The sequence below is a fragment of the Rhinatrema bivittatum genome, chromosome 3, assembly GCF_901001135.1.
Source record: "Rhinatrema bivittatum chromosome 3, aRhiBiv1.1, whole genome shotgun sequence".
Classification (NCBI taxonomy): Eukaryota; Metazoa; Chordata; class Amphibia; order Gymnophiona; family Rhinatrematidae; genus Rhinatrema; species Rhinatrema bivittatum.
The window spans coordinates 444,884,347-444,905,084 of NC_042617.1; the positions used below are offsets into that span (position 1 = coordinate 444,884,347).

The 20,738-nt window shown below is 42.8% G+C and overlaps 1 protein-coding gene across 8 annotated transcripts in view; it reads right to left on the bottom strand.

The window, feature by feature from the left end:
- KIDINS220 (kinase D interacting substrate 220) overlaps positions 1-20,738 on the bottom strand; it is a 376,999-nt gene that overhangs the window by 231,108 nt on the left and 125,153 nt on the right. For all 8 annotated transcript variants that reach the window (XM_029595825.1, XM_029595823.1, XM_029595820.1 and 5 more), the window contains 4 exons: positions 9,508-9,705; positions 9,237-9,335; positions 7,990-8,088; positions 5,763-5,861 (listed from right to left, as the gene is read on the bottom strand). In XM_029595825.1, the coding sequence (XP_029451685.1) occupies positions 5,763-5,861; positions 7,990-8,088; positions 9,237-9,335; positions 9,508-9,705 (495 nt within the window). The remainder of the gene's footprint in view (positions 1-5,762; positions 5,862-7,989; positions 8,089-9,236; positions 9,336-9,507; positions 9,706-20,738) is intronic.

The window sequence follows — 20,738 nt, forward strand, 5'->3', positions numbered from 1 at the left end:
CTGCAGCCTGAACATCTGGCCCACCAAGGTCCACATAGCCTTGCTAAATAGTTCTGGCCACCATCAACTGCCAGCACTAATCTGGATGGTTTCGAGAGAGTCGTAACCTGATACCTACACAGCTACCCCATAACCTGCAGTAACACTAAATTGGGCTTTCTTTCTCCACACTTTGTTTTCTCTCTGTTACTTCTCTTCTTGCTTCTGCTCTTAAGGGAGCAAAGGATGGGCCGTTTGCAATAGTGCAACTTTCCAACCCTGGTCCTACTACTGTGTAGGGTATGAGAATAGATAATGACCAGTAGGTCCATATAGTCTGCCCAATTTCACAATGCTGCAGATCCCAGCTGATATTTGGCTTTCTCCTTATTTCTTGACCACTACGGATATTTGGTGCTCATCCTATACATTTCCGTTACTATTTTTGTCTCCACCACCTCCATTGGGAGTCCATTCCATTCATCCACCAACTTTTCAGGCCTGGAACCTCATTCTGTGACTTCTTGTTCTAGAGCATTATTTCCTCTGAAAAAGGTTTGCTTTCTGTGCCTGCTTATATCTTTGAGGTATTTGAGTGTCTCTATCATATCCTCTGTCTCTCCTCTTGGGTTACTATATTTATATACAAGCCGTTAAGCCCGTTAAAACGGGCTACATCCCTCTGTCTCTCACCTCCCCCTCATTCTCTCTCCCCTACCTCCCTCATTCTCTCTCCCCTACCTCCCTCCCACCCACTCACCCACTCCTCCCCAGCCTCCCTCTCCTCTCACTCAGTCCCTCCCTCCCACTCAGTCTCACTCACTCCCTCCCCCTCTCTCCCTCTCACTCTCCCTCAGTCCCACTCACTCTCCCTCAGTCCCACTCCCTCCCTCCCTCTCCCTCAGTCCCACTCACTCCCTCCCTCTCCCTCAGTCCCGCTCACTCCCCCTCACTCAGTCCCTCCCCCTCACTCCCTCCCCCTCACTCAATCCCTCCCTCTCACTCAGTCACTCCCTCCCACTCTCTCTCTTCGTCCCTCCCACTTAGTCCGTCCCTCCCTCCCTCTCTCTCTCTCCTCCCTCGCTACTGGCCGCTGCCGCTGCCCGCTGCCGCTACCGCCGCCGCCCGCTACCGCCGCCACTGCCGCCCGCCGCTACCGCCTCCGCTGCCGCCCGCTACCGCCGCCGCCGCCGCCCGCCCCCGCTGCCGCTACCGCCACCGCCCACCACCGCTGCCGCTACCGCCGCCGCTACCACCACCGCTGCCGCCATGTTTTTTGGTTTTTTTTTACGCTGCCTAAGACTGACGTGCTCGCCCGCACATGCGCAGTAGAGCTGCTCTCTACTGCGCATTTGCGGGCACGTCGGTCAAGCTTCATTTATCTAGTTAGATTTAGGCCCGTAAGTCTCAATTCATATGGCTTTTAGTGTAGACTCTACACCATATTGGTGGCCCCTCTCTGGACCACTTCCAGCCTGTCTATATCCTTTCGGGGGTACAGCCTCCAGAAGTAGATAATACTCTAGCTCAATGTTTCACAAGCCATTACTGGAGTACTTCTTAGCCAATATAGTTTTCAGAATATCCACAATAAGTGAGCATGAGTTAGATATGCATGCAAAGAAGGTAATGCATGCAAATCTCTCTCATGCATGCTCACTGAAAACCAGACTGGCTAGGTGGCACTCCAGTACCAGTTTAAAAACTCTGCTTTATAGGAAGTCTCACTAATAATCTATATAAAGGTATTATCACCTGCTTTTTTCTGCTGGTTATGCTACTCTGTAGCAAACCTCTGGTTTGGTCCATGCCTTATCGTGCTGTTTCACTAACTTGAGATCATTGGACACTAGCACCCAGAGGTCTCTCCTCTGGTCACTGTAAATCAGTTTCTCACACCGCCACAACCCCTGCCCCTCCCCCCAACCCTGTATACCAGTCCCTTGGATTTCTGCATTCTAAGTACATGACTACAGTTCTTTGCTTTGAAAACTTGAAAACTTTTTCAACTTTCTTAGAACACTTCTCATTCTATCTACTTCCTCAGGAATGTTCAATCTATTGCTGATCTTAATGCTATCTGCAAAAAGATAAAAACTTTTCCTTCTAATCTCTTTGTAATATCACTCACAGGCATGGGACAAAACCAGCCCCAGGACAGATCCCTGTGGCATGCCATTAAACACTTTCTAGTAAATTTTCAAAGGCCCCTGCGCAAATACTGGCGGTTACGCGCGTGGCCGAGCCCTTTAGAAGATGCACACGGCGGGTGCAAGGCCAGGCCACACGCGTAATCACCGATATGCGCGCAAGTGCCAGGCCTCTCAGAAGGGGCGGGCCAGGGGGTGGGGTCTGGGCTGTATCAGGGATTGTTTGACATTATGGTAAGTGACTCCAGAATGCAGTCTCTGATACAGAAATGAACAATGAGCTGCTTATATATTTGGACAATGAGAATTAGGGGGTTTCTGTGGGAGAAGGTTCATCGTATATCAATATGCTGCCAAAGACCTGATCTAATGTTTAGACTCCTTCATTGAACATACAAGTTTCCTCTGTTATTCAATAGTTTTAACCTTTTTTATTACACTTTGATCTGGAGGAAACATGGATGCAGAGGCTCATACATAGGTGGTGGATATGCTCACGAGTACAAGAGTTTTGGGTCATGGTGTTCGAGGTGATTTCACAAGCATCAGGACACGAATTTTCAATCTATTCTGAATCGGCTTTGCTGGACCATTGAGACTTTTCCTGCCTTCCTGAATCAAATACTATTGGCAGCTAGATTCACAATTGCCCAGTACTGGAAACAAATGCTCTTACTGCAAAGATAGTATTCACAACTTTGTGAAATTGAAAGTGAGCTAAATCTAAATCAATTTTCATAAAACTGTGTTCATGAAAAGCTAACTAAAAACTTACAGATCAATTTTAAAAGTGTTGCTCACTCAAAAATGTTCACATACAGCAAAATACATGCGTATGTACCCATGCGTGCGTGAGGAATTAGGCGAAGTAAAAGGGGCAAGACCTGGGCATTCTGGAGCGGGGCCAAGTCTTACACGTTTAACTCCGTATTTTAAAACTGAAAACTGCAGCCGCATATGCTACATATCCATGTACTTTACTGCTGCTCCTGAGGAGGAGCAAGTCTGTTGATCTCGAGTTTAAGGGCTTACAGAACAGTGTGAGGGGGGTCTGGGTCAACTGGGCAGTATGCAGGATTAAGAATCAGAGGCGTATGAAAGACCATGATATTAACTGGATAAACTGGTGGACTAACTGGAAATTTGGGAATGTGCCTTGCGCGACCATGTTTTAAAATCCATTGACATACGCATGTAACAGCTGACAAAGTCTTATAGAAGACACAAGTGTGCTAGCTGTGGTTCAGTAACCTCTTAAAAGGAGCATACTTACACGCTATTGGTTTATTTGACAACATTATGCACAAGTGTGTGCACGATTAAAAATTACAGCAAATCTTTGCTTGTGCACCGATACATTTGTTGTCATGTTTGGCCGGTTGTGAGATAGACCAGCTGCACTCACCAACAAGGCCCCAGACATCGTGCAGAAGTGCCACAAAGACTCTGCCATGACATTGCCTCCCTCTATTAGGCACACTGGCCTTAGGTGCATGCATCTTAAAGGCTCCACGGTGGGAGAAATTCAGCCGATGTGCCATGACAACATCACATGGCTGGGTATTTAAACCCAGCTGCAACTCCTGCAGCCTTGCCTTTGCAACAGGTCTCCTGCCTTTATAGTATGTGTTGCAGTGTTCCTGACCTTGCCTCGTCCAGCTTTCATCTGTCCTCATATTCTCCCTCGGGCTAACCACCTGAACTTGACTTCCGCCTTGGATCTGACTACTTTTGCCTGCTGCCTGGACCTGACCCTAGCACTCGACCTGACTATGCCTGTTTGCCACCTGCCCAGACCCTTAGTCTGCTCCTAATACCTCCTGCCTGCTGTGTGGCCTGACCTTGGCTTGTTCTTGGTCTTCGGCTCACTTGACCGCCCTAGGGACCCCACCTAAGCCCTGCCGAGCACCAGAATCCAAGGGCTCAGTCTGCAAAGGAGGTGGCTGGTATAGGTAAAGCTCTAGTCTGTCCCACCCCAGGGCACATTCGCCAGCTGTTGGCATAGGCCTCGTAGATGCGCCTACAAGGTGGCATCAAGTACACCACAGCAGTAAGGGCTCACAGGCATCACGCCCATCATACTATGATGGAACAGCGCATATTTTCTATTGCTTCCTCGCGTGTCAGACTGAAAAAGTTACTAAGTACAGTCTTATCAATACTTGCTTCTGTTTCTGCCACTGATGCAAATATTTGAAACACTGCCACAGTGTCGGGCCTGCATCCAAAGAGAACCAAGATAATAATATTCTCTTCAATCCAAATAAGTGTCATTTATTTGTAATTTAAAAATTGCTTCTACATTCAGGTCTTTATTTCCCATACTGTGAGCATTACTGTACTTAGCTTTCCAGATGTTGCCTTTTTCCCATTTTTATTCGTGTTACTTTTTAATTCCCTTTAAGGGAATGCGAAAGCATATCAGTACAGGCTGAACTTATATGGGTCACTGATGATGCTATGGTTTTAACATTATGTGCCTTAACATGCCCTTCTAGAGTCAAACCTGCCTGGGAATAGCAAGAGGAGATTCAATCAGCTAATTACCCCTGCGTGCAAATACACGCACAAATACAGGCCTTGGCCGTACGAGTGGGCTTATGTCAGAACGATGGCAGGCGGCGAAACTGTGTGCACATGCCTGCGCATGGGAAAATTGCCGCCGCGGCCTACCACGCAGTTGACAGGACAGAGCCTGAGGAGTGGGGCCTAGAGAAAGGCTGCTCAACCCGCCAACCCCAGCCACTTCTGTTCTACACTAAATCCCCAAAGAAGTGAGAGGGAAAGGGGGTAAAGACGCAGAGCCATCAATGCTGAGGGAAGAAGACCCGGTAAAAAAAAAAAAAAAAAAGAGGGGGACAAAAACGTCCCTTCTCTTTTTTTTTTTTTTTTTTTTAAATCTGAGCTCAGCCCTCCCTGGCTAACAGCACAATCAGGTAATCAGCTACGGGGGGGAGAGGGCCAAGCCTTCACCGCCGAGCACTCGCTCATCCGCAAACCATTTTTTTTTTTTTTTTACTACAAGCAATCCCCAGTAGGGAGATGCATGTCCACCATCTGCTGGAATGGGAGAATACTGGCGGGCTGATGTCAGGGCAGGCCTATATGTCTGTGACATCAGCGAGCCAGTTTTACTCCGTTTCCATCTGCCGACAGAGGTGCATAACCCCCTTGTGTGGACTGGCCTGCCTGAATGCGGAGGAAGACTGCTTTAAGTTGAATAGCAAACCCCCTACCCCCCACTGTTGGCATGTGAACATACCTGGTGCTCTAATGGGGCCTACAGCACCCTCAGGCTCCGGTCCTGCACTCTATCTAGTCACGTGATGGGGCATATCTAGTGTTGTGGCAGGCTGACGCCATTTTGACTAGAAAGAGTGCTGGGCCCGGAGCCTAGTGATTAGCGCAGTGCACAGGGAAACCGCTCTTTGTGAACTTGGGGCAAGTCACTTCACCCATCATTGCCTCAAGTCCAAATTTAAATTGTAAGCCCTCTGAGGACTTTGAAACACCTACAGTACTCCTATGAAGTGCCTAAAAAAGTGGAATATAAATCAAATAAATACATATTTTAAATGTTTATTCTCTCTAATTCAATGTAACATCCAGTTGTTTAAGCAGTTAAGATATTACCTTGTCTACAGCAGAAACTTTAGCTCCTTTATCCAGCAGCAGCTCCACAATTTCAATACTCCTCATTTTGGTTGCTTTTATTAAGGGAGTTTCGCCATCCTAAGAGTAAAATAAAGAAAGGAGAAACTTTTCAACTTAAGAAATGATGAAACAGGAAGTCAACATGCAAATTCTAGATGACACCTTTTATTGCACTAACTCGATACATTTTGGACTAACTTTTGAGATCTATGCAGTGGAGGATGAGTGAAAGATGATGTTCTGCAAGTATACAAGTAAACTGAAGACTGAATTATAATAGTGGTATCTGATCTCAAAGCTGTAAAGATTTTAAAAACAAACTGACAGGAGGAGGATGTGTTTAGAAAGCGGTGAAAAAAGTTGAGGCAAACAAACAGCAGAATTTATAGTAATAGGAAGGATATGTTTGGTAATAGGTGAGGAACTTAAATTAAGACAAAAAAAAATCTTTAGTTGACAATGAATTAAAGATGAATTTCCTTCTGCAATGGTGAATGGAAATACTTAACTTATTTAATTTGTTAGCTCGCTGAATCAAGATATATGCTCCAAGCAGGTAAAAGTAACATCACAACTGTGTACAATAACCATATAGTAACATAGGTTTATTTTGTGAATTGTAAGGAGGAGACAAGGGATTATAACAAGGAGCCAGCTCTTAAAAATTAAGTGTGTGGGAAAATTTATGATGCTCTCGCCTTACATAAACATTTAGTAGTAATTCAGATCTAGCTGCAGCGGTATACGAAGTGATCAGACAGATTTACACATATTTACTTAACACACTGATGTGCATATTCAGTAAGGCGGCAAGCAGCAAAGTTATCTAGTTAAAGTTATCCAGATAACTTTAGCTGAATATTCAGCGGGCCAAGTCTCCCGCTGAATAAACTTGGGTAAAATTTATCTGGGTAACTTTGCCATTCACCATCTTACTGAATGTTCTGTAAAAAAAAAACAAACCAAAAAAACAGCGGCCAAGTAAGGCCGATCCCTCCTTTACCTCGCCCCCACAGCAGAACTGAAAAATGTGCCGCAGGATTAACCCAGAACTGAAAATGTTTCTTTACCAGTGGCATAGATCCAACCCCCACCCCAATCCAAACCTTTAAAAAAAGGTTTTACAACAATTCTTCATCCCCCCTATTCCTCGCCCTTCACCTGGAACCCTCACACTGTGCCAAAAGCAGAGTGGGAGGATGTTATCTGCTCGCTCTACTGAATATCCAAATGACAGCTACTGGCATTTAGATATTCATTTATTCACCACACTCTATTGGGGCTGGTCAGTTCAGTGACAGCCGTCCAATCCCCGTTCAGAACTGAGATAAAATAGTAGGAAATGGCAGATAACATACTGGGCAGAAGTATATGTAGAGCTATAAACGAAGACTATACATTGTATAACTCTCTTGCAGCTAAATCACAAGAAGTGATATACTGAAGTTTGAAAGATTAAGTACATGATTGATTTCTGCATCAACTGCAAAGGTATAAGCATGGATTCTGGCAGACCAGTTAGGACAGGACTTGAAAAATCATTAGTACATGAGCAAAGCAGAATCCAGTAATTAACATACATTCAAGTAATACTTTTTGATTTTAATACCACCAAATATGTGGTTGTCACGTGTTCTTAACAGGTCATTTATTATAGATCAAAAGTTTAATTCCACCGTAGGAGATCTGCAAAAACTGTTCAAACTTGAAAAAGTTTGATATCACCACATGGTGTTCTTCTCTTATGTTACATATATAGGGCAGAATCATATACCCCATTTGAAGTTAGATGATATAGAAAAAAAAAATCTGATTTAAAATATCAAAGCCAACTATTATGTAAATCATCCAAGTGTTTCAACCACAGAACTGGTCTATGACAAGGGGAAATTTTCTGTACATACTTAAGCCATGTCTTATTAGGTGAAGAATATGAAAATCCTAAATAAATATCATTCATTGATGGTCTGAGTTTGATATTTTGCTGAGAAAAGCTTCTTCTCATATATTTGAGGGTCTGTAGGCCTTTCATTTATAGAATCAAGACAAAGGAATTTTTCAGTTTTTTTGGAAGACTGCATCTGGAACATCGTTTGCATTATAATTTATTTATTTGCAGGTAGTTGTTCCATTCAATTTATTACAGAAAGTTTCATCATGAAAAAAATAATAAAACCATAAAGAAATATTTAAAAGAGATTGTTACCTTCGTACATATTTCAGTATCAGGATTACACTGCAAGATATCGCGGACCATGGTAGCGTTTCCTTTCTCAACAGCCCAATACAAAGCAGTTTTATTATCCTACAAAATAAAGCTTGAACTATTGAAACCTATTTATAAATAAAGTGATATCCATTCTTGTCCTATATCTTTTAGAACACAAGAAACTGGAGACAATTGTAACATATAATATAGATATCAAAATTTGTCCATCATCTTTCAAAAGGATGGTAAATTAAAGATGAGAGATTTCCGTTAACTACTTTTTTAGGTTATTTACATGATGTTCACATTTGTTGTGAATGTACACAGATTACTGTAAATACACCAGAATAGCATCTATAACTAAGAGGTGCATCTTAAATGTAAACTTTAGTAGAGCACAGAAATCTGAAACTTGGAGCACAATATCTCATATATGGATATTCTATTAGTCATATAAATGGAATTTCCAATCCACGATCCAGATAGCGTACATTATTTGAATCATGTAACCGAAAATTTATTGGCACCTACTAGCTAATTTATAATCTTAACCAGACTTATTTATGTGCCTGTCTGTAAACCGTTGTGATGGTATACTACCAAACGACGGTATAGAAAAGTTTTTAAATAAATAAAATAAATATTTGAAAAGCATCTTTGCCACATAACCCTTGTAAATCATTTAACCTCTCCTACCACTGCAGGTGATTTGCTGCAGGTCCTCATCTCAGAGAAATTCTTTTGAGACTTAGGCCTGGATTTTCTAAAATCGCAGGGCTTTGTGAACCGCACGGTAACAGGGGGGGGGGGGGGGCGGGCCTGCAAAAGCCGGCAGTGATCGCACCACCGGCTTTCGCACCCAATAGTGCCATCGTGAAAGGTGGCGCTATTGGGCGCGCTACTGGCAGCGATAACGGGTCTTACCTTATCGCCGCCAGCGAGGTTTCCGCAGCGTCCACTCAGACTTCTCCTCTTCTGGTGCCGACACCGCCCCGATCTACCTATCGCACGCGAAAAGGGACTTTTCGCATGCGAGTCCCTTTTCACATGCGAAAAGTCACTTTTCGTGTGCGATAGGGTTAGAAATTATAACCCCCTTAGTTTGTGTGAATACTGCAAGGTGAAACCAATTTTCCTCCTTCCTATGACTTGAACTTTATCAATGACACCACGTAGCTGAGCAATACTATAATTCTGCCTTTCTTAGGGAGGCAAGCTGCTGCCTTTAATACCATTGCACGTACCTGTCCTCTAATGTCTATGTCAGCATACTTATGCAGCAGAGCCCTCACGATTTCAACATGACCACCTCTAACTGCCCCAATCAGTACAGTGTCTCCATTCTGAAAGAGGGAAGAAAAAAGGAGGATTGTACTTTAATTTGTGTTATGAGGCCATCATCAAATATATACACGCCATGCTGATGTGGGATACAGTCTATTGTACCCACAAATGCATTTTGAAGTCCACATGAAATTAGAGCATTGCTGAAATGCAAGCAGAATGCTGACTCACCCTGTCGGGGATGTTGACATATGTTCCCGCATCGAGCAAATCCTGCACAATTTCAGTATGCCCTTCTTTTGCTGCAATCGTCAAAGCTGTATTTCCATCTTTATCTGTCAAATTTACATTTGGGTTCCTTTTCAGAAGCTCCTTCACCGAGTCGGTGTATCCGCCTTTCACTGCTACAATAAGGGCAGTCATGGAGTTCTTAAAGAAAACAATGTATACTGTGTGTTATTATTGGCAACCAAATACATTCAGCATTGCTACAATAATCTAATGAAAAAAAATAAACAGCTTGTCCTTTGTAAGCATTCCAACGTGTATTCAAGCAGCTATTTCAATGTACCTTATACTCTGATGCCTATCATGCTTTTACTCCAGATATAATCAGACAACTTACCACTCCATACAACTGTAAAATCATAATTCTGAAAATAAAACTGACCCTACAAATGGCAATTCCCTCCCACCAGTCTCTCCACCCAGAAATAAAGAACTAACTATTCTATGTTGCTGAAATTACTGCAAGAAAGTGAGCCTAGAAAATAAGCAGCATCTTAAGGTGTGAAAAATGAATCCCATTATAACTGCATCACCATTCATCTTTCAAAGCACCACTTCACAATACAAGCCATATGTCTGTAGCAAGCTGATCTAATGACACAGGGTTATGCTGTGTAACGGTGAAAGAAGCACAGGCAGACACACAAATGTAAATGCTTGGGTGCACTATGGGATGTGTTGTGAAGAAAAAGGGCTAGAATATCATTTCTGACTGCATAACCAGAAAGCCACAAGCTGCAACACAACTGTAGCCATTCAAATGCAGCTGATCCTATTTGCAAATGATCTGAATTTTGTGATGGGAATAATGGCTCCTAAAGGGGTTTGTTTTGTACATAGCATGACAGGAGTGACCCCCTTTCTTAAGTTGGCTATGATTTTAATCTCTACAATTTACTGCTGGTGTTCTTCTCGATGCTTGCACGGTGACAAAGCCAGACTCCTTCTGGAGTTCGGAAGGTGTAACAAGTACAGGGTTACTTTGCTATATTCCTATTTAATAAAATCAGAATATACTATTCCAAAGTAGAAGAACGACAATCTCTTAGCTCAATCTAAAGTGATACATAGCAATAAGTTATCACACTGATAAAAGGCTATAACATTGGTAGACTCACCTTTGCTATTGATATTAAGAAGGCGCCAATTATTTACTGAACATGTATGCAGAGCAATCCTTTGTACTCATATCTGTTATCTTCTATATCATACAACTGTCTTTGCAACGGTTAACAAATTAAGAGTTACAATAAATAAGGCAGTTTAAATGCTTATATGTAAGAAATACTAAATATCTACGACTTGAGTACAAAAAAATTCAAAACAATACAGATGAACAAGAGTTTGCCAAAAAACAACTGGGTAATGTCTGTATTGCTTTCATTTTTTTTCCATTGTCTTGTACTCACTCTTAGGTATTTAAGGGCTAATTTTAAAAGCCCTGCGCGCAGCGATTCCGGGAGATTTGTGCATGGCTGGGCCACGCACTTGCTGCGTAGATCTTCAGAGGGCCCGCAGCCACACGTATCTCCCGGGACGTGAATAAGGTTAGTAAGCTGAAAAAGGGGCAAGCTGGGGATGGGGCTGGGTGGGGCGTGGGCAGGCCGGGACAGAGCCATTAAAGCACTTGTCCCGCTGAAGCGCGAGCTGGCAACAACAGACCCGCACAACTTGCTGCTGCCCCGGAATGCGGGTAAGTATGAAAACAAAAAATATAGGGTAGTTAGCAGAGTTTTAGGGGTCAGGGGTTAGTAGGAGAAAAGGGAGGCAGGTTAGGGAGGGGGTTTAGGAAGTTCCCTCCTAGACCGCTCCTTTTATTGGGAAAAGGCCTATTCCATCGCCGCGGGCAGGTTGCAGTCCCCCTTACTTACACGTGCACCGATATAAAATCCTGCGTGCAGGTAGCAGATTTTATAATGTGCGTGCATTGACACATGCATGTTATAAAATTGGCGTGTCCATGTGGGCATATAGACTCCCGCACAGCCCTCTGAAAGTTAACGTCTTAGTTTATAAACTATACAGCATATCATGCTATAATGTCTCTCAAAAGTAAGAAGACTGCCTAAAAAATATCAGTTTTCCAGTTTTTATACTGATCTGCTTCTTTTATTGGTTTTATTCTTAGGTCTCCATTCTTGTCTGAAACCATGAGCTAACTAGAACTGAGGATGCTGCATTCCCAGCCATCAGACAACAGCAACACCTAGTCCCTTCAGACATATGAAAACCCAATAAGTCCATCCTGCCATACTTAACAAAAATGCATGCAATTAGCTCTGACTTCACAACTAAACTATTAATAAACTGGACAGTCATACTTCAATCAAACGAAAGCTTGCCATAATGATAGCCAACTTACAGTAAAGCCAGAGTACTTATTATAGGAATGACCTCCTCTTTTCAGAAAAAGACGCATTTAGAAACACTTAACCTTCTGCTATATTCTGCGGTTTAGAGATAATAAGCTATGCCAGTGATATCACATTACATGCCATATGATCTAACTCTTATTGAGCAGAAGTCAGCAAGGTTAGAGAGTGAATCAGGTAGCTCTAATTCAAGCAATGAGTGCTTGAGCCCAGTGGAAAGATCTGCTGGAGTCTTCTAGACTTAGTAACATATACTTACAAATCAGAAACTGACATAGGAGGTTACACGAGTTTTCCTATCTCATGCAAGAGCAAACTAAGCAGAAGAAACTGAGGGGCTAAGGTAATAAGGTACTTTGGCTGAGCGCACATTTAATCTGCCAATGCAGCAAGGAGTCTATAACAGGGTACTATCAACCTAGGGCGAGAGAACATAGTAGAAATCTCAACTTTGTGAGACTTTCCTCACTCCAAATGACGCCAAATCTTCACTGAGGTGTATTGTGCTGCTCATATGTCTCACTCTGCATGTCAAACTGCCCCCTAAACCACCACCAACACCTCACCTCGAGCTATTAGCTGGCCCTCCTATAGTCATATAAATAGTTGAATACTGTGAAGGCCTCCCCAGAAATTCCTCCCTCTCTCTCTCTCTACTCCACTCCTCGCTTGCATTATGGTATCGCAAGGTGCGATATTGCCCATCATTTTAATTACTCCTGCCCAAACCGCTCCCCAAGCTCCTTCTAAAAATTTGCATTTGCGCCATGCGGCAACACATTTATTGCATGCGTTATGGCGTTAATGCGAGTGATAATGCATTTTGATGAATGACCCTGTTAGATTGTGAGCCCACTGATGATAGGGAAATACCTACAGTACCTGAATGTAATCCACTTTGAAGGGCCTGAAAAGGGGAATATAAATCAAATAAATAAATACAATGTTATACTGCTGCCTCTGCGAACTCCAGCTCCCCTCACCCTTGGAGGGAGGAGAAGAATTAGCACAGATGTACTTTTCTGGCAGAGGATCTGAGCTGAGAGAGGTGGAGCTGTCCCTCAGCTTCAGGGGAAAAGCATGAAAGCTGTCAGACTCTTAGGGGCCGATGTAATAAGACCCTCAGTGAAATCAGCGCTAGTTGTCTACGCATATTTTTCTTAGTGTGCGCAACAAAAGTAGGCACCTCCGCAGGATGTAATAAAGGATGGTATACAAATGAGATGAGCACAGTAAATCCACATGAAAAAGCCACAAATACGCATGTTCAATGCCTTATGTAATAAACCCGTATTAATGTGGTGACTTGTGAGTGATTCACGGGGCGGAAGCCTTCCCCTTTCATACAACAGTGAAGAAGTTAGTGGTCCGGGAGTGGGACTGAAGGTGGGTAGTAGTGCAATGCCTAACCCCATCATGTTCCGTCTCTGGCTGCGTAACAGCTGTACTGGTGGATACCAGTAAGCGCAAAAAATAAAGCACAGATTTCTTCAGCTGACCAGCAAAATGTACCATAGCATCTGGAAAAAGTGAAAATAATCCTTGTTTACCACAGAGCTGCACGGACACACAACCATACTAATGCCAGCAATGGAGTAAATTGGCCTCCACACATGCACTTTAACTTAACTCCTGCCCCGACTCAGGTGCCAAAAACCATGCCTACAAAAACCTACACTAACTGATGTGCAGCTCTCTCAAGAGCCTGTGAATAGTTAATGGCCTCCTTTGCATGCCATTTGCATGCACTAGCACAAAAGGGTGCTAGTGCATGCAAATGAGCCATGGGTTTTTAAGTGGGTTTATGCACTCATTTTTCCCGCGCTGACCACGTTATTATATACAAACGTAAAACTAGCATGGGAAAAACATGTGCAAAAACCTGCGCAAGTACACACAAAAACCCACAGAAGCTTTAGCGCACCTTATTACATCAGCCCCTTCGTGAGGAACCGTGAGTTGTGACTGCTGGGAGAGGCAAGGGGGTGAGAGAGGTACTGACCTAGAGCAAGATATCTTACTGCCTCAGCTGCTCAGGGCCAGGGGTAAGAGACAGCCAGATGTGGATTCTCACTGCTTTCATGTGCTCACCCAGACCTTTCCCCAAGTTAAAATGTGTGCTTGGCCTGTGCAAAAGGCTGAACACACATTTTAAATCAGGTTTGTGTGCACGTTTTCCAGTCAGCACACCTTTTTAATTTAGCACATCCTTAGCTTACTGCTTCAGTTGTTAAAATTATTTTAATGTGTGCATTAAGATGCTGTGCGCAGAATTTCAGCACACAGGTTTAACACACACCTTATTACATTGGATCCTGAATGTGTTCATCTGGCCATAAAGTGGACTAGTCATCACTATATTCCACAAAAACAAAGAAAATAAAAATTGAAAAATATCTCACATAGTATCAGAGTCCTTACCAACTTACGTTGGAGATTCTGTTCACAAAATGCATATTATTATACTTTACCCAAGTTTTCAAACTTTTAAGGCTGGTTAAAAGCAAAGTTATTTACTGGGGAAATTATGTGCAATACAGAATTTGCACAGCAAAATTTTACTGTTGCTAGGCAGAATTTGGGTGACCATCTGGGACAACAGGCGCAAAAACTGCTGAGGTCCTGACACTTCACCTCCCTGGGTCCAACCCCATTAGCCAGCCAATTCCCTCTCACTTTGCTCTGTTGTATGCTGTCTCTCCACAGCCACCCCCGGAACACCTAGGAGCCCAATATTCAAAGCATGTTCAGCACTATTTAGCCGGATAAGTGGGACTTATGTGGCTAAGTAGCAGTCACTCAATATGCGCCTACATTCAGCAAACTTACTTGGCTCAGCAGCCACTGCTGAGCCATGTAAGTCCCTTATACAGCTAAAAGAAACATTTATTTATTTATTTATTTTTAATTTTTATATACCGAAGTTCTTGTAGGGACTACAAATCATTACATAATGCACAAAAAGTAGGCATTTACTGGGCAGATCTGGGGCGGAGCGAGTTAGCCATATAATTTATACTGATATAAATATATGTGTAAGTTTAGATGCACCATAGAACAGGTCTAAACTTAGTCAGGTAGATTTATCTGGCAAAGTGCGTACTGCTGAATATACATCGTAACTTAGCCAAATAAGTTCTAATCGGCTTAAGTTACTTATACAGCCAGCTTTGAATATCTACCCCCTGATGTTTTCTGGCACTGCATGGGACTCGGAGAGTTTGAATTGCGTGGTGCTTGCACTCTCACACTAGTTTTGTGGTATCAGTCTCATGGGACCAGTGAGAGAGTATAAATATTCCATGACTCAAAAACCCACTGTGAACTGTGCAAACCAGAAGGCAGTGGCTTTGCTGGAGGAGCCATGGAAGAGAATACGCATGGCAGAGCAATGTGGGAGGGGACTGGCTAGCTGCAGGTTACAAGCTGGCGGTGGGGGAGGGGGAAGAGTAACAGGAGGGACCTATTGGCTGGGGGGGAGGGGACTGGCTGACAGGTTGGCTGGGAGGAGAGAGACTGTGGGGATGAGCTGAGGATGTGAAGGAGTGAGTTGGGAGGAGGGGGAGTGGAGTGCTGATGAGTGGTCTAATGCCTTATGATTAGGGCTTCTGATTTTGTGGATATTAATTTGGCAATCTGGAGCTTTCCTTTATTATTTGGAGGATCCAGCTGAGGTTACAATGGGCTAATGGTTTATGAATAGGCACAACCTGCCTCCAGAGGGAGACCTTCCAGAACAGAGAGTGGGATTCCTGGCTATTTCATATGGATCTAGTCAAAAACCCAATCACTGCTACTTTGAACTTACCTCCAAAGAGATTTCAAGCATGGCAAGACATGTCCATAAGCCTTTAAACACATCCTCAAGAAGGCAAGAGTTCAATAGGCATGAGTCTCTGCTGGCATCAACAGCCATGGCAAAGGCTCTCAGTGCCATTTTAAAAGCATCATAGGTTGTACAGACCAAATGCTTTTCATACTCCTCACCAGTATCCATGGGATGACAGAATTCTGCTAGTTTCTCTTGGGAGATACTCAGATTCCTGGGACTCTTCCAAGATTGTATGCAAGTACTTCCTAATATAATTCTGGTAAGATGATTTGCAGGACTGAAGCACAGTGTTCTGGGAATATTCCTTCCCAAAAACATTCAGAATCACATCCAGGGGCTATGGAGGCTTTGGTTATGAATGTCTTTTCCTTTTTTAGGGCAGATTCAACAGCGCACATGGTTTGGTAACTGGGGTTTGCAGGATACAATGCTCCAATATCCTCTTCCATACATAATGGAAGAGAGGGTTGACAGGCATAGCTACCAACTCTTTAGATGCATCCAGATATTTGAGGTAGCTGAGAACAAGTGCCCTGGTACTTGCCTTCAGCCTTCAATGCAAATGGGATAGTCTTTATCTATTCTCTGGACAAAATCAGGGAAGGAAGTATCTTCAGGTGGAGATCTATTCCTAGGCTATGGAGGAGAGGGTTCTGATGGGGAGGTGAGCTGAATTTTGCTTCAAAACTGTACTCCTATGACAGATAAGCAGCACCCCAGAATTCTTCATACTCTGATTCCTCTAAGAATGTGGGTTCTGATGAAGCCAGAGAACATGCTAACACTGGTGTAAAGCCCGGCTTCTTCGGCTTCAAGGCAAAGTGTAGTGGGGAGCAAGAAAAACGTCCTGCTCCAGACCTATTCAAAATTATTTTCAGTGTGGACAACACCAAGACAGGCATAAAATACTCAACCAGTATCAACATTAACACACTCAGTGATGAGAGATGGATAACTGAGTGGAGTCAAGTTGTTCAACGTGACTGATATATTTAGCAAACAACTTAGCGAAGCTCCTACTAATTCTCCCCAGAAAAATCTTGATGAAGGTATTGGGTTCAGCCCTGTAGGAAAATGAACATCCTCCACCATTCTTTGGAGGTTGCTTTTTAAGGCATCTGACTGGATCTCTAGAGACCAGCACAGCATCATTTGTGCTTCCAAATGCAGTTACTTTGGACAGTTCAGAATATTGTGTACCTCTTGGCTCTTAAAGCTGTCCACCAAGAAGCCACAATACTTGGAGGTCTCCTCTCAAAGCCCAGTGCCAGCTCCCTTTAGGGCCTTGCTGGAGCAATCAAAACCCTGGTCATTGCTTAAATGTTTAGAAACCTGGTCCCATTTTTGAGTAGGGGAGAACAATTTCTTGATTCCAGAGCCTATTCTCAGACTGAGTAATCAAACAAGCTAAAATGCTCTTCGATATATCCCATCTACCAGCTGTCGATGCAATTTTTTTTGTCTTTGAGTTGAGCTTTCAACACCGGCTTTGAGGAGCTGGACTTTATTCCACCAGCAGAAAAAAAACTTGGAATTCATCCCTCTGGGCTCAAACCAGTCTGGGAAAACCCCATGGTATAGCTGTTACAGCTGGAGTTATTATGGTCTTATCCCAAACATTTGTAGCAAGCTTTCTGATTGTCAATTATAGCCATCTTCTATTTGTACTTTGGACAAAACTTGAAGCCATTGGCCTGTTTCTCAGACATTATGAGGAAAATCAATATAGCAAAATAAAACAAAATAATTTTTCCTCTTGATAGAAGAGTCCAAAAATAAGAAACTTTTCACTGGGCAGCCTGCTGGTGTGACTGCACTGAGAAAAAGTCCTGCATGCTCGCTCAGTAGAATTAACAAACCTCACAATAAAACTTTAAAAGTGCCAAATAGCTTAACTAAGGCAAAATTAGTTAACTTTTTTTTTATTTTATGTTTATTAGTTTCATCAGTTCAAGCAAGACAATACCTTACTTCAGAAAACAAAATGACTTATCAAGAAAGAAAAAATGAAATATTTTAGAAAAATAATAATCCTATTAATAATAAGTCATTTTCCAAAAAAAAAACCCAACAATAACACAGGGGACATGATTATGGGAGGAATACAGGAATCAAACATACAAAGAAATAGGCTTAACATGAAAATGGCTACATAATATCTTGGTTATAGTTAGATCTGGTACGCCCAGGAGAAGAAATCAATATACTCTTGGAATTAACAAAGGATTTAAGCTGCTCTGGTAAAAAGAAAACAAAACAATTCATTCTATGAGCAAATTATACATTTACAAGGGTACCTTAATACAAAGGAAAACCCTAATGAAGTGATCTGGGACCGGAGACTAAGGAAATTACGTCTTCGTTCTTGAGTAACACGGACAAAATTCGGAAAAATGTGAATATTCTGTCCATAAAAAGGGACAGAAATATTCTTGAAATATCTCTTCATTACTTCAAGTAAATCTTGTTTGGAGATAAAGGAAACAAGAAAAGTTGAACGGTCATAAACTTCTACAGTGGAATTCTCAAGAAATTGAGTTAAATCAGTAATAACTTCAGAAAATTGATCTTGAGGTATTCTTTTATTCACATCCGATAGGAAAAATGACATTTATAGAAGGAATTTTCTCTTCCTCAAACTGCAATATTTCTAGGAAGTATTTCTTGAAAGTTTGATAGGAATTTTCACCCATTGCCTTGGGAAAATTCAGAAATCGGAGATTTAAATGCTGAGAGTAATTTTCTAAGTATTCCAACCTTCGAGAACAATTATCGAAGTCTTTAATCAGTTTAACATTGCAAGATTGAGTCCCAGAAGAAACAGTTTCCAAAGCCCTTATCTGAGACTGTAATTCCCTGTATTTCTCTTCCCACTTCACCTCCAAAGTGTCCACCTTGGTATCAAGGTTCTTGATTTTCCCCTGGCAAAGTTGCAAAAGCAGCCAAACTCAGCAACCAGGCATACCCAGAGAGCATCAAGGGTTACAACTGCTGGCTTAGGAGGAAGATAAAAAATCTCACCTAAAGTTCCATGGCTGGCCGTTTCTGAAACACTTTCTGCCAACTCAACAGAAGACCTTCCGTACTCTCCCTCAATCTCGGTCGGAGAAGAGGTGGCAGGGCGCACAGCACTTTGGAGATGTCCAAAACTACTGGCAAAGTCAGGGAGTGTAAGGGAGCCAGCGTCTGAGCTCCACTCTGACCCCCCTCTGCAGGCACATGAGTCGCATCATCGCCCCGCACTGCGGTCAGAAGTGAAGTGTCGGCAGTCATAGGCGCCAGCAGGAGCCGAAGATCCAGGGGACTCAAGGTGTCATCCCCAGGCGATATCGGTGCTCCCTCACTGATTATCGCAGCAGGGTCTAACACCCCCTCTATTGTAGCCGGAGCAGAGGCATAGGTGGTAATCAGTCGCTGCCAAGAAGGAAGAGAAGAATCTGAGGGGTAGATTCGAACCCTTCCTTTATACTTAGATGGCATCTCGAAGTAGAAACAGGTAAGTGGAAATGAGGAACGATTATGCACATCTGTGTCACGCCGCCATCTTGTCCCCAAAACTAGGTAACTTTGACAGAAAAACCAGAAGAAAGATATGAATGTCTCAAACTCTGTGGGAATACAGAAAGAAGAAAACACAATTGATTGTTGGGAACCACAGGTCTGCATCAGTATGAAAACCAATGTGCATAGGCAGTGAAAGGCTTTTGGCCTTCTCCAGAATTCTCTGAAAAAATCTGATTTTGGCGCTGAACACTGCACTTATGTAATTTGAACCTGTTCATCTTCAGAGAATGAGTTTAACTACCTCAGACTCTACTGCTGTCTCTTGGGCACCTTAGCCATCAATTACATGAATGTATTCTTGTAAACAGGTTGGCACACAAAGGGTTACACATTGATTCCATTTCACCTAGGACAAGCTGATGCAGTTGTGGTTATGTTTTACTGCACGCACAGAGATGTAACTTTCATTTCCCTAAGAAAAGAGGACAAAATTTCTAAATACAATGTCTTAGTTTGTCCTGGGTCACACAAAATCATTTGACAAGCCTTGGAAGACTCCAGTATCCATCTTGCTAACTCACAACTCCAATTTGAATTTCCTATCTCTGTTCCTAAGAGGTACAATTTAAAGAAACAGTCTTTAAAGGGACCACAACTTATGCTCAATTATCTTTTTTGAACCAAACACTTTAAGGGTAACTTTCAAACCACTCTTTGTGGCCCCAATATAAGCCCATATATGGCCATGTGGAGATGTACTACAGTATTTTATAATCTGTGCATACCAGGTACACACAGATGATAAAATCCACATGTGTCTACCCTGTAACATAGGCGCATATGTTTCCTTACATGCATATATCTGCAATGCATTGAAACTATGTACTTTTTCTTCCTATTTCAAAAAATATTTGCATGTACATTTTATGCATGAAAAAAATAACTTGCGATGACGTTTAGCTGAGCAGTGGGCGATACTCTGAGCTCCTTGGAGATCCATGAAAATTTGTGCCTTTACGCTCACATACCTGATATTTTTCCTTCCAGAGTTGCTTGTCAGGCATTTGGGCAATGGAGAACTTTCGCTGAGCTGTTTGCAGCGTGAACAATGGCGAGTAGAATGAAAAAGACCGCAGCCGATTGGTCGGCCCCGGCAGATAACAAGATGGCAGCGGACACGCTGTTCTCAATGGAGGGTGTCTCAGAAGTCCTATTAAAGGAGATTAATAAGGCAGTATCCGCTGCCCTGAATGATCAACTGCAAAAACTACAATCTTCCTTAGATGAGCTGCATGAAAAGTGGATGAGTGATCAATTGGCGTTAACAGTGATCGATGCATGGATGAGCCATCAAGAGGCAAGGCTGGGAGATGCTAAGACCACTGTGTCCATGCTACATCGAAAGAACCAGGAACTGGAAGATAAGCTCGATGAGCTTGAAAACCACAGCCGGAGAAGCAATATCC